This window comes from Planococcus citri, chromosome 3, assembly GCF_950023065.1.
Source record: "Planococcus citri chromosome 3, ihPlaCitr1.1, whole genome shotgun sequence".
NCBI lineage: Eukaryota > Metazoa > Arthropoda > Insecta > Hemiptera > Pseudococcidae > Planococcus > Planococcus citri.
In genome coordinates, this window is record NC_088679.1 from 8,510,354 (window position 1) to 8,521,878 (window position 11,525).

At 33.7% G+C, this 11,525-nt stretch overlaps 1 protein-coding gene across 5 annotated transcripts in view; it reads left to right on the forward strand.

Moving 5' to 3' along the window:
- Positions 1 to 1,972, forward strand: part of gem (gemini) — a 79,845-nt gene extending 77,873 nt beyond the window's left edge. For all 5 annotated transcript variants that reach the window (XM_065356541.1, XM_065356540.1, XM_065356545.1 and 2 more), the window contains 4 exons: positions 536 to 617; positions 724 to 911; positions 1,024 to 1,271; positions 1,351 to 1,972. In XM_065356541.1, the coding sequence (XP_065212613.1) occupies positions 536 to 617; positions 724 to 911; positions 1,024 to 1,271; positions 1,351 to 1,427 (595 nt within the window). In that variant the 3' untranslated portion in view covers positions 1,428 to 1,972. The remainder of the gene's footprint in view (positions 1 to 535; positions 618 to 723; positions 912 to 1,023; positions 1,272 to 1,350) is intronic.
- The last annotated feature ends 9,553 nt before the right edge of the window (positions 1,973 to 11,525 follow it).

The following is an 11,525-nucleotide window of genomic DNA, read 5'->3' on the forward strand; positions in this document are numbered from 1 at the left end:
ATCGAACTTCAAAGCATTTTTCCACTATTCTGCTCAATTTTTCTGATTTTTCAAAATAAATTTTGTAGTAATTTTTTAATTGAAAATTTTTTTGATGCTCAGTGTATCCAATTTTAATGGGGTTTGTTTCTATATTGACTTAGTTGACTTTTTTTTCATCACTTCAAGCAAGTTTTTACAACATTTCACATAATTTTTTCTAAATTTCATTTTAATCCACTTCATTTTGGAAGAAAATTTATTCATTTTAAATTTTCTCGATCAAGTCTCAAAATTACTGCCCCCCCTCCTCTGGTAGACTATTCAATTGGCAAATTAAGAAAAATCGTATTCAATAAATTTTACTTTTATCTCATTATACTTACAACACAATTGTTCATCATGATGAAGAATTCAATTCAAACTTTTTTCATTTTGAGCATATATATCTACCGATTATTTATTCATTTATACATATTTAAAAAATTAATAATAATAATATGTAATGATCAATTTAATTCTTTTTAAACTTAATTTTTCAATTTTTCTTCTCCAGTGGTGGACCGAATAATGGACTTTCAACTTTCGATTACGATTCAAATTTGAACGATACCATTGGCGCTGATACTTTGCCACAGGTGATTTGATATTTTTGCACGCCTTTTTTTTTGCTTGTTTTTTACCTAAGTATTCTAACTGGCTTTGGAATGAGAGCTGATTTCATTTTTTCATCCATTTTCGTAGAGTTCAAATATCACCTTATCACGCGAGTCATCCATATTAGATATGCAGCAGTGGCTGCGATACAACAGATTTGGGTCTTATATTCATCTATTCGAAAACTACACAGTTTCCGATATGCTTTCCATGTCGAGGGATGATTTTATTCAAATTTGTGGCGTACCAGACGGGATCAGATTGTTCAATTCTTTGTGAGTTGCTTTCCTCTAGCTTGTTGTTAAATAATTTAATCAAAATAGATCATCAAGTTCCTCGCAATACTTACATATTCCAATTTATGTGTTTTTTTCTTCAACGTGATAGGCCAATCGTATCCAAGCTAACCATGTATATATCGACTGAAAACAACTCAAATATTTATCATCCTGCGTACTTGAAAAGTCTAACTTGTCAAGAGCTCATTAATAAGGTTGCTCCGCTTATTGGACTTCAGGCTTCGCAAATACACAGCGCTTTCCTTCTAGGACCTCATAATAGTCAAATAATCATTACCGACGACCTGGTACGAAATATTAAAGAAGAGACGTTGTTCTTTGCTGAAATTTACAAAAGTAAGTCGACAATATCTGTCGAATAACCCTTACCAATAATTTTCGAATAATCATGATTTTTTTTCTAATCATTTTCCAGATCCGAATAACAGCAGCGCTGTTAAAAAACTGTTTTTAAAACCTGTAACGCCTTCGAGTAGCATTCCTTCTCATTAAGAGAGAGCTTCAGACGAAAAAAAAATTTGAGAGCTTTCCTTCTGTTTATAGTTAATAATGTATTTACGAATAAACGTATTATAAATAGTATTTTATGATTGTATTATGACCATGATCTTGTATTTATTCGTATTATTTTCTCTTTGTAATTAATGGATTAATTTTCAGCATTTTTTTTCTCGGTATTAAGGGCTAGGTAAAAGTTATAGATACGTTCAAATAGCTTGTTTTTGCGGCATCTTTGCGACGACGCGACGTGACACCTCGTTTACAGGATGTAAATTTCTGCTCTTTTTGGCCGAGTCTTCTTATTAATTCAACTGATCATTTAGATTGTTGTGATGGTCTTGGTTCATTCCCCTTTCCTTTCTCGTTCATTGTAGCTCAGCAGGTTGGATTTTCGCAACAGTCATCAAAAAACTAGTGCATTTTTAAATGAAAAATTCTAATTTTAAGCTATTTTTTAAAAGTAGTATATGTTTTATTTTCGTACTTATGTTACGTTAGTTATGTTTCATTTCATTACATACAATTTATTTACATAATTTTTTCGTGTTTATTTGAGAGTTTAGGTTACAATTATGGGGAATTATAAAATATTAATTTTTTTCAGTGAAAGAAAACTCAAAGTGATCTAATTTGAGAGATAGATTCACATCTTAGTTACAGAACCACGAGTCTGAATTCGAGAACTAGTAGATTCACATCTAAAATAATTTTAATAACAAAGGAACGTTCTTCAAGATATGATTTGATAATTTTAATCTTTTTTGTACAACTGTTCTACGTTTTTTCACTTTTTTCCGTAGCTTTCTACGGTCATTATAAGAAGACCTGAAGTTTCGGTTTTTTTGGTTTGATTTTTAAATTTACACTAGCGCTTCTATTCCTTACATCACATCTCTTCTTCGCCTCTCCATTGGGAGAAAATTTACGGGATCGTACACCACTGTTTGCAAACGAATTTGGAAATTGAGGAAGAAAATCCAAGATGGAGGGTCTTTTGATCGGTAATTTGACAATATTGACTAAAATGGACTGCACAATTAAACTCAACGGCTTTGATTTAGCTGAAAAGCACTCTTCAGCTGTATAAATAAGTCGTCTAAACGATAAAAAAAACAAAATTTTCCCAACCGTCGAAGAAGTTGCCTACTCACAAGGCGCAAAAAATACGCGAAACGTGGCGTTTTTTCAAAGATATGAAAAAATACAATTTTTGGAAGTTTCCTAAGTACTTGATGATGTTTTTTATTAAAAAATTTAACTTTCATGGTTGAAAAAGCCACGTCGATCAAAACGAACGAGCTTGTGGTGATCAGCGAAGCTGAATTAGTACCTAGTACCTACCAATCGAACCGTCGTACACTCTGGTTGCATTTTTCTTTAAGGCAAAAAGCTCAATTTTATACAGATCATATTTTGCATTCAGGAGAATTTTATAGGATATTACACAATGTTCTACACTCTTAACAGGTACTTGAACTTTCGGATTAGTTTTGTGAGCATTAGAGAGCTTTTTAGGTGTGGTGTGTTACAATTTAAAAATGGATTTAATTTTGGACACGAGGTTGCCAGTTTCATTTCTGAACTAGTATCAAAAGTTGGTAGGTAAGAAGATGGGTATCAGAAGGAGAATTTTTAAACAAGTAGGTAGGATCAATTTAAATAGGATAGAATAAAGAACAAACCCTAACACACCACATAAGCTTCTTGATAATAGCAATAATCATTCTCGAATAAAGAAACTAAAAATTCTTCTCCTTAAAAGTAATTTGGAAACAAAGCCAAGAAGGAGATGAGATAGAAAATCTCATCTGAATAAATTTGGTTCGCAAAATCAAATATTTAAACTCAAAAGAAAAACGAACTTAACTCACCAACCAATTCATCTTGGTAATTCGAAGATAAAAAATAGAAATCTCATATGTCGAGATACAGTAAAAGCTCGTTATAACGCTTTCGGTTATAACGCTGATTTCGTTATAACGCTGATTTTCTCTGGTCCCTAGACAACCCCATTTAAACCAATGTAAAATTAATCGCGATATAACGCTCATGAGCAATTATAAATCGCGTTATAACGCTCTAAAATTTAGGAAAAATCACCTTTTTTTGTAATTTTGACAACAAAAAACCACTTTTTGCGACAAAAAAGCAAAATTTTCTGAAAATTTTCGCCATAACAACAGTTTTTTTGCAGTTTTGATTTTAAAAAAAAAATTTAAAAACTTTTTCGGCAACATTTTTCCAAAAAATCTGCTCTTTAACTTTCAACAGTTTCAGATCATACAAAAAAGTAGAATTATTTTCGATTTTGGCCAAAAAAAGTAAGATTTTTTGACATCAAACTTTAATAGTTCCCTTTCAGATTTTTTTGCTTCTAAATAAGTACAGGTTGTTCAAAATCCAACATAAAATTTACGTTTGAACTTCCTTTTATTACGCTTTTTTTTTGTTTTAAAACGGGAGTTCGCGATATTAAGCTCATCAGCGTTAAAACGAGACTTTTGCTTATAGCGCGTTTCGGCTTATAACGCTCTTTTTTTTCGGTCCCTTGAAGAGCGTTATAACGAGCTTTTACTGTATATCATTAAATTTAGAAAAAATAAACTCGACTCATAATTGAACCATCTCAATTTATAAAGCAAATAAAAAGCTAGTGTAAAGTCCTATTGACTATTTCATACTATACAAAATATACATTAAAAGATTAAAACCATATAATCATGGTATATCTTACAGGACCTTTGTTGCTCACCTACTTAGGTCATGGCAGAGCCATGCCTACACCAGCACCCTTAGTGCAGTGACTTAGGTTTCCATAATTAGCCTGATGAGCACTCTGAATAATATTTAAAAATCACAAACTCCGAAATTAATTAAAATTCTCGATTCAAATCATGGTCTTTTAATCATCTTCATCTTCACAAATTAACATAAAAAACATTACAAAAATAGGAATATCAAACAAATATAAAAACGCACACACCTATCTTCAAACTCGGTAAAAATACAAGTCATCTCCCACAAGGAAGTTTAATGCATGATCAAGCATCTGAATGCAGCAGGAGCTAGCTAGTAGTGAGATCTGGCCTATCAAGGACACATAGTGTCTATAGGTATGTGGGCCAGGGATGCTACCTCTGACTTGCAAGGAGCCCCCTCCCCGCGCAAATACAAGAAGAAAACACCGAAAGGAGAGAATTGTGCGAAGCCCAAGGAGGTGCAGGGTGAACTGTCTTCATCTTCACAAATTAACATAAAAAACATTACAAAAATAGGAATATCAAACAGATATAAAAACGCACACACCTATCTTCAAACTCGGTAAAAATACAAGTCATCTCCCGCAAGGAAGTTTATCTTAACCACTACATTATGTACTTTTCCCTTTACCTCCTCCATTTTCCTCATCCAAAGAGAATAATCGTCTACTAGTGAAATACGTAATTAAGAGGTAATACCTATTTTAAATTTTACCACATAGGCTGTACAAATTGTCCGGATGGGGGGTTAAGACACGTGAAGAATCGGTTTTTGGTGTTGGTACCACCATAAAGCTCAATGTTTCCAGAAAAATGAAGTGTTTTTTCAAAAAAGTTGAACTTTCAGGTAGAAAAAAGATTGATCGATCGAAACTAACTAAGTAGCTTGATGTGATCAGCGATGCTTCATTAGTGATAATCGAATATTTGTACGGACTATATGGCTTTCATTCGGCTGAAAATATCAATTCTGAAAAATTGCATACTCCAAATTTTGATCATTATTTGAGTAGGTAAGTATATTTTGATGGTTAGATGCTAATTAAATAAGACCAATTTCATTAGGATAATATACAGTATTAGGAGGTTCGATACTACTGATACTTGAACTTTTGAATCAATTTCCCAAGCTTTAGAGAGCTGTTTAGTCTGTACAAACACTACGAAGGGAGGGGTTTTTGAGTATGGCGAGTTCGTTTCCGGTGTTAGTTCTTCAAAGAAGCTCAATGTTTCCCCCAAAATGAAGCTTTTTTTCAAAAAAGTTGAACTTTCAGTTGGAAAAAAGCTTGATCGATTGAAACTAACGAGCTTGACGTGATCAGCGATGCTTAATTAGTGATAATCGACTATTCATACAACCGATTTGGCTTTCATTCGGCCAAAAAGCTCAATTTTGAAAAAAAAATTCATATTGACTACTTATAGTCATATTTGATGCTAAATGAGACCAATTTCATTAGGAGAATATAGGATACTAGGGGGCTACGCCCCCTGGCCGCTTCGCGGCCCAACCCCCATACTCGTTCCTCGGGCTTCGCCCTCGGAACTCGCTCTTGGGGGCTGCGCCCCCAAACCCCCCTTCGCTCACTCTCAGAAGAGGTTTGCTCCCAAGTACTTTTCCTTCAAAACTACATATATCTGCACTTCATTCATTTTCATACCACTTTCAACGACTTTCAGCACTTTGAACAATTTTTTTCAACCTCCAATACTTTTAATGAATTTTCAAGCAAACATTTTTGAAATTTTAGGTACTTAAAATTTTTACAATATTTCATTCATTTTTAAGTCATTTTCATAAATTTTGTTATTTTAGCTCGTTTTTTTAAAATTTTTGAACGTCTTTTATGGCATTTTAAGCAATTTTGGATTTTGCAATGTTTAAGGGTAGGTATGTCAATAATACATAATTTTGTACATAAGTAAGTACATACATAAATACTGATATGCTTCGATTAAAACTTTGATTAAAATGATAGATGATAAATGCAAAAGCAAAGCACCGAAGATAGACGGATTAACATTTTATAACATTAGCAATAATATCTGTTTCTGTTGACAAATTCACGTTCGAATGTTCGATCGAATTGCAAAATCATAATCCTCGCATCGTAAGAATTCCATTGTTGGAGGAGTGGGAGGTTTGTATGCGCGCGCATGTCGCGTGATCCTGTCTGGAATAACAACGACGTTGTACGTTGGTGGTTGTGCGTATGCTTGTGTGGGTGTGAATGTACACGCATCGTCCTAACGGTTTTTTGTTATAAAATGCCATAAAAATCGATCAAAATCGCACGATATAATAAACTTTTTGCTGATCTGTCTTCGCCATTATAATGAGCATGAATTTTCGAACATTTCCCTCGTTGACAGTACCCATCTAGCATTTTTAGTTTTCGAGATAATTTAATTCAATTGAATTCAAATTTGGATTCAAAATAGCTCAAAAACTAAAAACCCTGGACAGGTAATGTAATCGAGGGAAATGTTCAGATTTTAATGCTCTTTAAAATGAGATATTAACAACCTTCCTAGCTTTTTTCGTTCTTGATATATTTGAGAATAATCGAAAAAACGGCAAAAACAGCCCACTTCAACTCAAAATTTGGGCCCTTTAATTCCAAAATTTTTGCCCTCGCGTATTTTTCCTGTATTCTAGAGAAGTTAAGCTGTCGATTAAAAAAAAAATTAGCTCTCTAGGTGCCATAGATCGGGCTGGGAATTTTTTTCCGATTTTTCGAGTATTTCTCGGGTATTTTTTGGGTATTTATTTTTCTTGCAGCTGTATAGTATAGATTAGGAGGTTCGATACTCCTATTACTTGAACTTTTGAATCGATTTTGCGAGCTTTAGAGAGCTTTTTAGTCTGTACGAACCGTATGGATGGAGGGGTTTTTGGGAACGGCGAATTCGTTTTCGATGTTAGTACTGCCAAAAAGCTCAAAGTCTCCTCCGAAATGAAGCGTTTTAAAAAAAAAAGTTGAACTTTCAGTTGGAAAAAAGTTTGATCGATCGAAACTAACGAGCTTGACGTGATCAGCGATGCTTAATTAGTGATAATCGACTATTCGTACACTTTATTTGATGTTCATTCGGCCAAAAAGCACAATTTTGAAAAAGTTCATATTGACTACTTTTAGTCATATTTGATGCTAAGTGAGACCAATTTCATTAGGAGAATATAGGATATTAGGAGGTTCGATACTCCTAATACTTGAACTTTTGAATTAATTTTGCGAGCTTTAGAGAGCTTTTTAGTCTGTACGAACCGTACGAATGGAGGGGTTTTTGGGTACGGCGAATTCGATTCCGGTGTTGGTTCTTGAAAAAAGCTCAAAGTTTCCTCCAAAATGAAGCTTTTTTCACAAAAAAATGAGCTTTCAGGTAGAAAAAAGCTTCGACGCGTAAAATAAACAAGCTTGACGTGATCAGCGATGCTGAATTAGTGATGATCGACTATTCGTACAGTCTATTTGGCTTTATTTTGGCAGAAAAGCTCAATTTTGAAAAAGCACAATTTTTCCAATTTTGATCATTTTTGAGTATAAAAGATGCTAAAAGAGACCAATTTCATTAGGAGAATATGGGATATTAGGAGGTTCGATACTCCTAATACTTGAACTTTCAAATCAATTTTTCGAGCTTTAGAGAGCTTTTTAGTCTGTACGAACTGCACGAATGAGGGGGTTTTTGGGTACGGCGAATTCGATTCCGGTGTCGGTTCTTGCAAAAAGCTCAAAGTTTCCTCCAAAATGAAGCTTTTTTTTCAAAAAATTGAACTTTCGGACGGAAAAAAGCTTCGGCGCGTAAAATAAATGATCTTGACGTGATCAGCGATGCTGAATTAGTGATGGTCGACTATTCGTACAGTCCATTTGGCTTTAATTTTGCAGAAAAACTCAATTTTGAAAAAGCACACAATTTTTCAAATTTTGGTCATTTTAGAGTATAAAAGATGTTAAATGAGACCAATTTCATTAGGAGAATATAGAGTATTAGGAGGTTCGATACTCCTAATACTCCAACTTTCGAATAAATTTTGCGAGCTTTAGAGAGCTTTTTAGGCTGTACGAACGGTACGAATAAGGGGGTTTTTGGGTATGGCGAATTCGTTTCCGGCGTTGGTTTTTGCAAAAAGCTCAAAGTTTCCACTGAAATGAAGCTTTTTTCATAAAAGTTGAGCTTTCAGTTAGAAAGAAGCTCGATCGACGGAATCTAACGAGCTTGACGTGATCAGCGATATTGAATTAGTGATGATCGACTATTCGTACAGTCTATTTAGCTTTAATTTGGCAGAAAAGCTCAATTTTGAAAAAGCACAATTTTTCAAATTTTGATCATTTTGGAGTATAAAAGATGCTAAGAGACCAATTTCATTAGGAGAATATGGAGTATTAGGAGGTTCGATTCTCCTAATACTTGAACTTTCGAATCAATTTTGCGTGCTTTAGAGAGCTTTTTAGTCTGTACGAACCGTACGAATAGTGGGGTTTTTGGGTACGGCGGATTCGTTTTCGGTGTTAGTACTGCCAAAAAGCTCAAAGTTTCCTCTGAAATGAAGCTTTTTTCCATAAAATTAGAACTTTCAGGTAGAAAAAAGTTCGAACGATTAGAATAAACGAGCGTGACGTGATCAGCGATGCTGAATTAGTGATAATCGACTATTCGTACACTCTATTTGATGTTCATTCGGCTGAAAAGCTCAAATTTGAAAAAGTACAGATTTTCCAATTTTTATCATTTTCGATTATATTTGATGCTAAATGAAACCAATTTCATTAGGAGAGTATAGAGTATTAGGAGGTTTGATATTCCTAATACTTGAACTTTCGAATCAATTTTGTGAGCTTTAGAGAGCTTTTTAAGCTGTACGAGGTGTCCGAATGAGGGGTTTTGGGGTCAGCGAATTCATTTTTTGGGTTAGTACCGCCAAAAAGCGCAAAGTTCTCTGCAAAATAACGCTTTTTTCAAAAAAGTTGAACTTTTAGGTTCAAAAAAGCTCGATCAATCAGAATAAATGAGCTTTGACGTGATCAGCGATGCTTAATTAGTGATAATCGACTATTCGTACGGGCTATTTGGCTTTCATTCGGCAAAAAAGCTCAATTTTGAAAATGTTCATATTTGCTACTTTTAGTCATATAATTATTACTAGGGGGCTCCGCCCCCTGGCCGCTTCGCGGCCCAACCCCCCTGAATAATCAGCATAAAATTTTTTAAAAAATGTTCATCCAAAAAACAAATCAAATAAAAAGGCCACATCTGCACTTTATTCAAAATTGCAATGTCAGAAATAATCGCGGGGGGGGGGGAGTCGAAGACGCATATCTCGAGACTGATCTAACTTTAAGTACCTAAATCTGTCTCTGAAGTTTTCTATGGAGTAGGTGATTATGAGGCTCAAGATTGATAATTGGTTAAAATTTTAAAAATGTAACTTCTCGTCATGATTAACAGAAGACTGAAACCTACCATTTGAAAATTTTTAAAAATTAAGACCCTTTTCTAGTCTCATTTTGACAAACTAATTTTCAAATCTGACTCTCAACATCCCCCCCCCCCACCCCAACGGGCACAATGAGTCACAAATTTTAATCAAATCTCCTAATTACACATGATAAATCAATAAATCGAGGTGTCTGCCTCTGCATGGATCTCAATTTTTAGAAAAAACATGGCCTGAAATCCCCATACTCGACCAAAATTTTGACTCATTTTTGACTTCTCAGATTGATTTATGATATTGTCTGAATCTGGTGAATTGATAAGTTGAAAACTGTCAGTATATTTTTTGATAGTTATGAAGGATTTACTATTTGATAAATACTTGGCTGTGAAGCCTTAAGTTTTTGTTTACTATTCGATGATAAAGAAAATGCCTAGCAAATGAAAATATTCGGCCAAAGATCGAAGATAAAATTGTTCAAAATAGTGCATTTTTAATTTTTTGGGCTCAAACTAAATAATTTTGGATTCTAAATGCTTCATAACACATCTACATGTGATAAGGAACATTTAAAAAAATTTTTTAGCAAAATCGGTTCAGTAGGAGAGGCTGGCGGACTGTCACCAGATTTAACAAATTCTTTTAATATATATGATGATGATGATGATGATGATGATGATGATGATGATGATGATGATGATGATGATGATGATGATGATGATTTGATGCTAAATGAGACCAATTTCATTAGGAGGATATAGAATATTAGGAGGTTCAATACTCCTAATATGTAGTTGAACTTTTGAGTCAATTTTGTGAGCTTTATAGAGTTCGACATGCGGAGAATTCATTTCCGGTGTTGGTACTGCTAAAATGCTCAAAGTTCCCTGCAAAATAAAGAATTTTTTCAAAAATGTTGGACTTTCAAGTACAAAAAAGCTCGATCGATTAATATAAACGAGCTTGACGTGATGAACGATGCTTAATTAGCGATAATCAACTATTCGGACATTCTATTTGGCTTTCATTTGACCAAAAAGCTCAATTTTGGAAAAGTTAAAATTTGCTAATTTTAGTCATTTTTGAGTAAGTATATTTATTGCAAAATTAAACCAAGTTCATTAGGCGAACATAAGAGTAGAATATTAGGAGGTTCGATACTCCTAATACCAAAAACTTTGGAATTTTTTTTACGAGCTTTACAGCGAGCTTCAGATGATGTACGAAATATCTTCGATGGGATTTTTCAATATGGAGAATTCAGGGTTGGTAATTTCCGAAAGCTCATTACTTTTTTCACAAAAAGTTGAACTCTAAAGTTCAAAAGTACAATATAGAGTTTAATAAACAGCATTTTCGTCGTCAGCATAATGTCTAATTAGTAATCATCGACCCCTCATAGGTATGTACACTGTTTAGCTTTTCGTAGGGCTCCAAGTGCGTCTAAAGTCTCCGTAAAAAATTTGGAAGTTCTATCTTATACCTACATGATTTATCTTATGAAACAGGAATAATGTACCTACCATTTTCGCAACTCGATCCATTCCAAGTCTTTTGCAAATTCAATTCAGTCATAAATTTTTTAAGCAATTTAATGCAGTTTTCTAAAAGTTTCTGCTGACTTTACAAAATCGTACGTACTTTTAAAATATGTAATTCATTTTTTTTTTTTTTTTTTCGTGAATTGGATCACTTTAATGTAGATTGCAGCCGTATCCATGAACGATAATCTACTTCGTAATTGTAACGACTATAAATCAATGAAATGTATCCGAAAAGAATCCCTTCATATTTCATAAGTACGTACAGTAAATTTTCACCGACTGTATTACTTTACAAAGGCTACCTAATAAGTAAAATAACTCGCAAGGTTAATTGGACTTT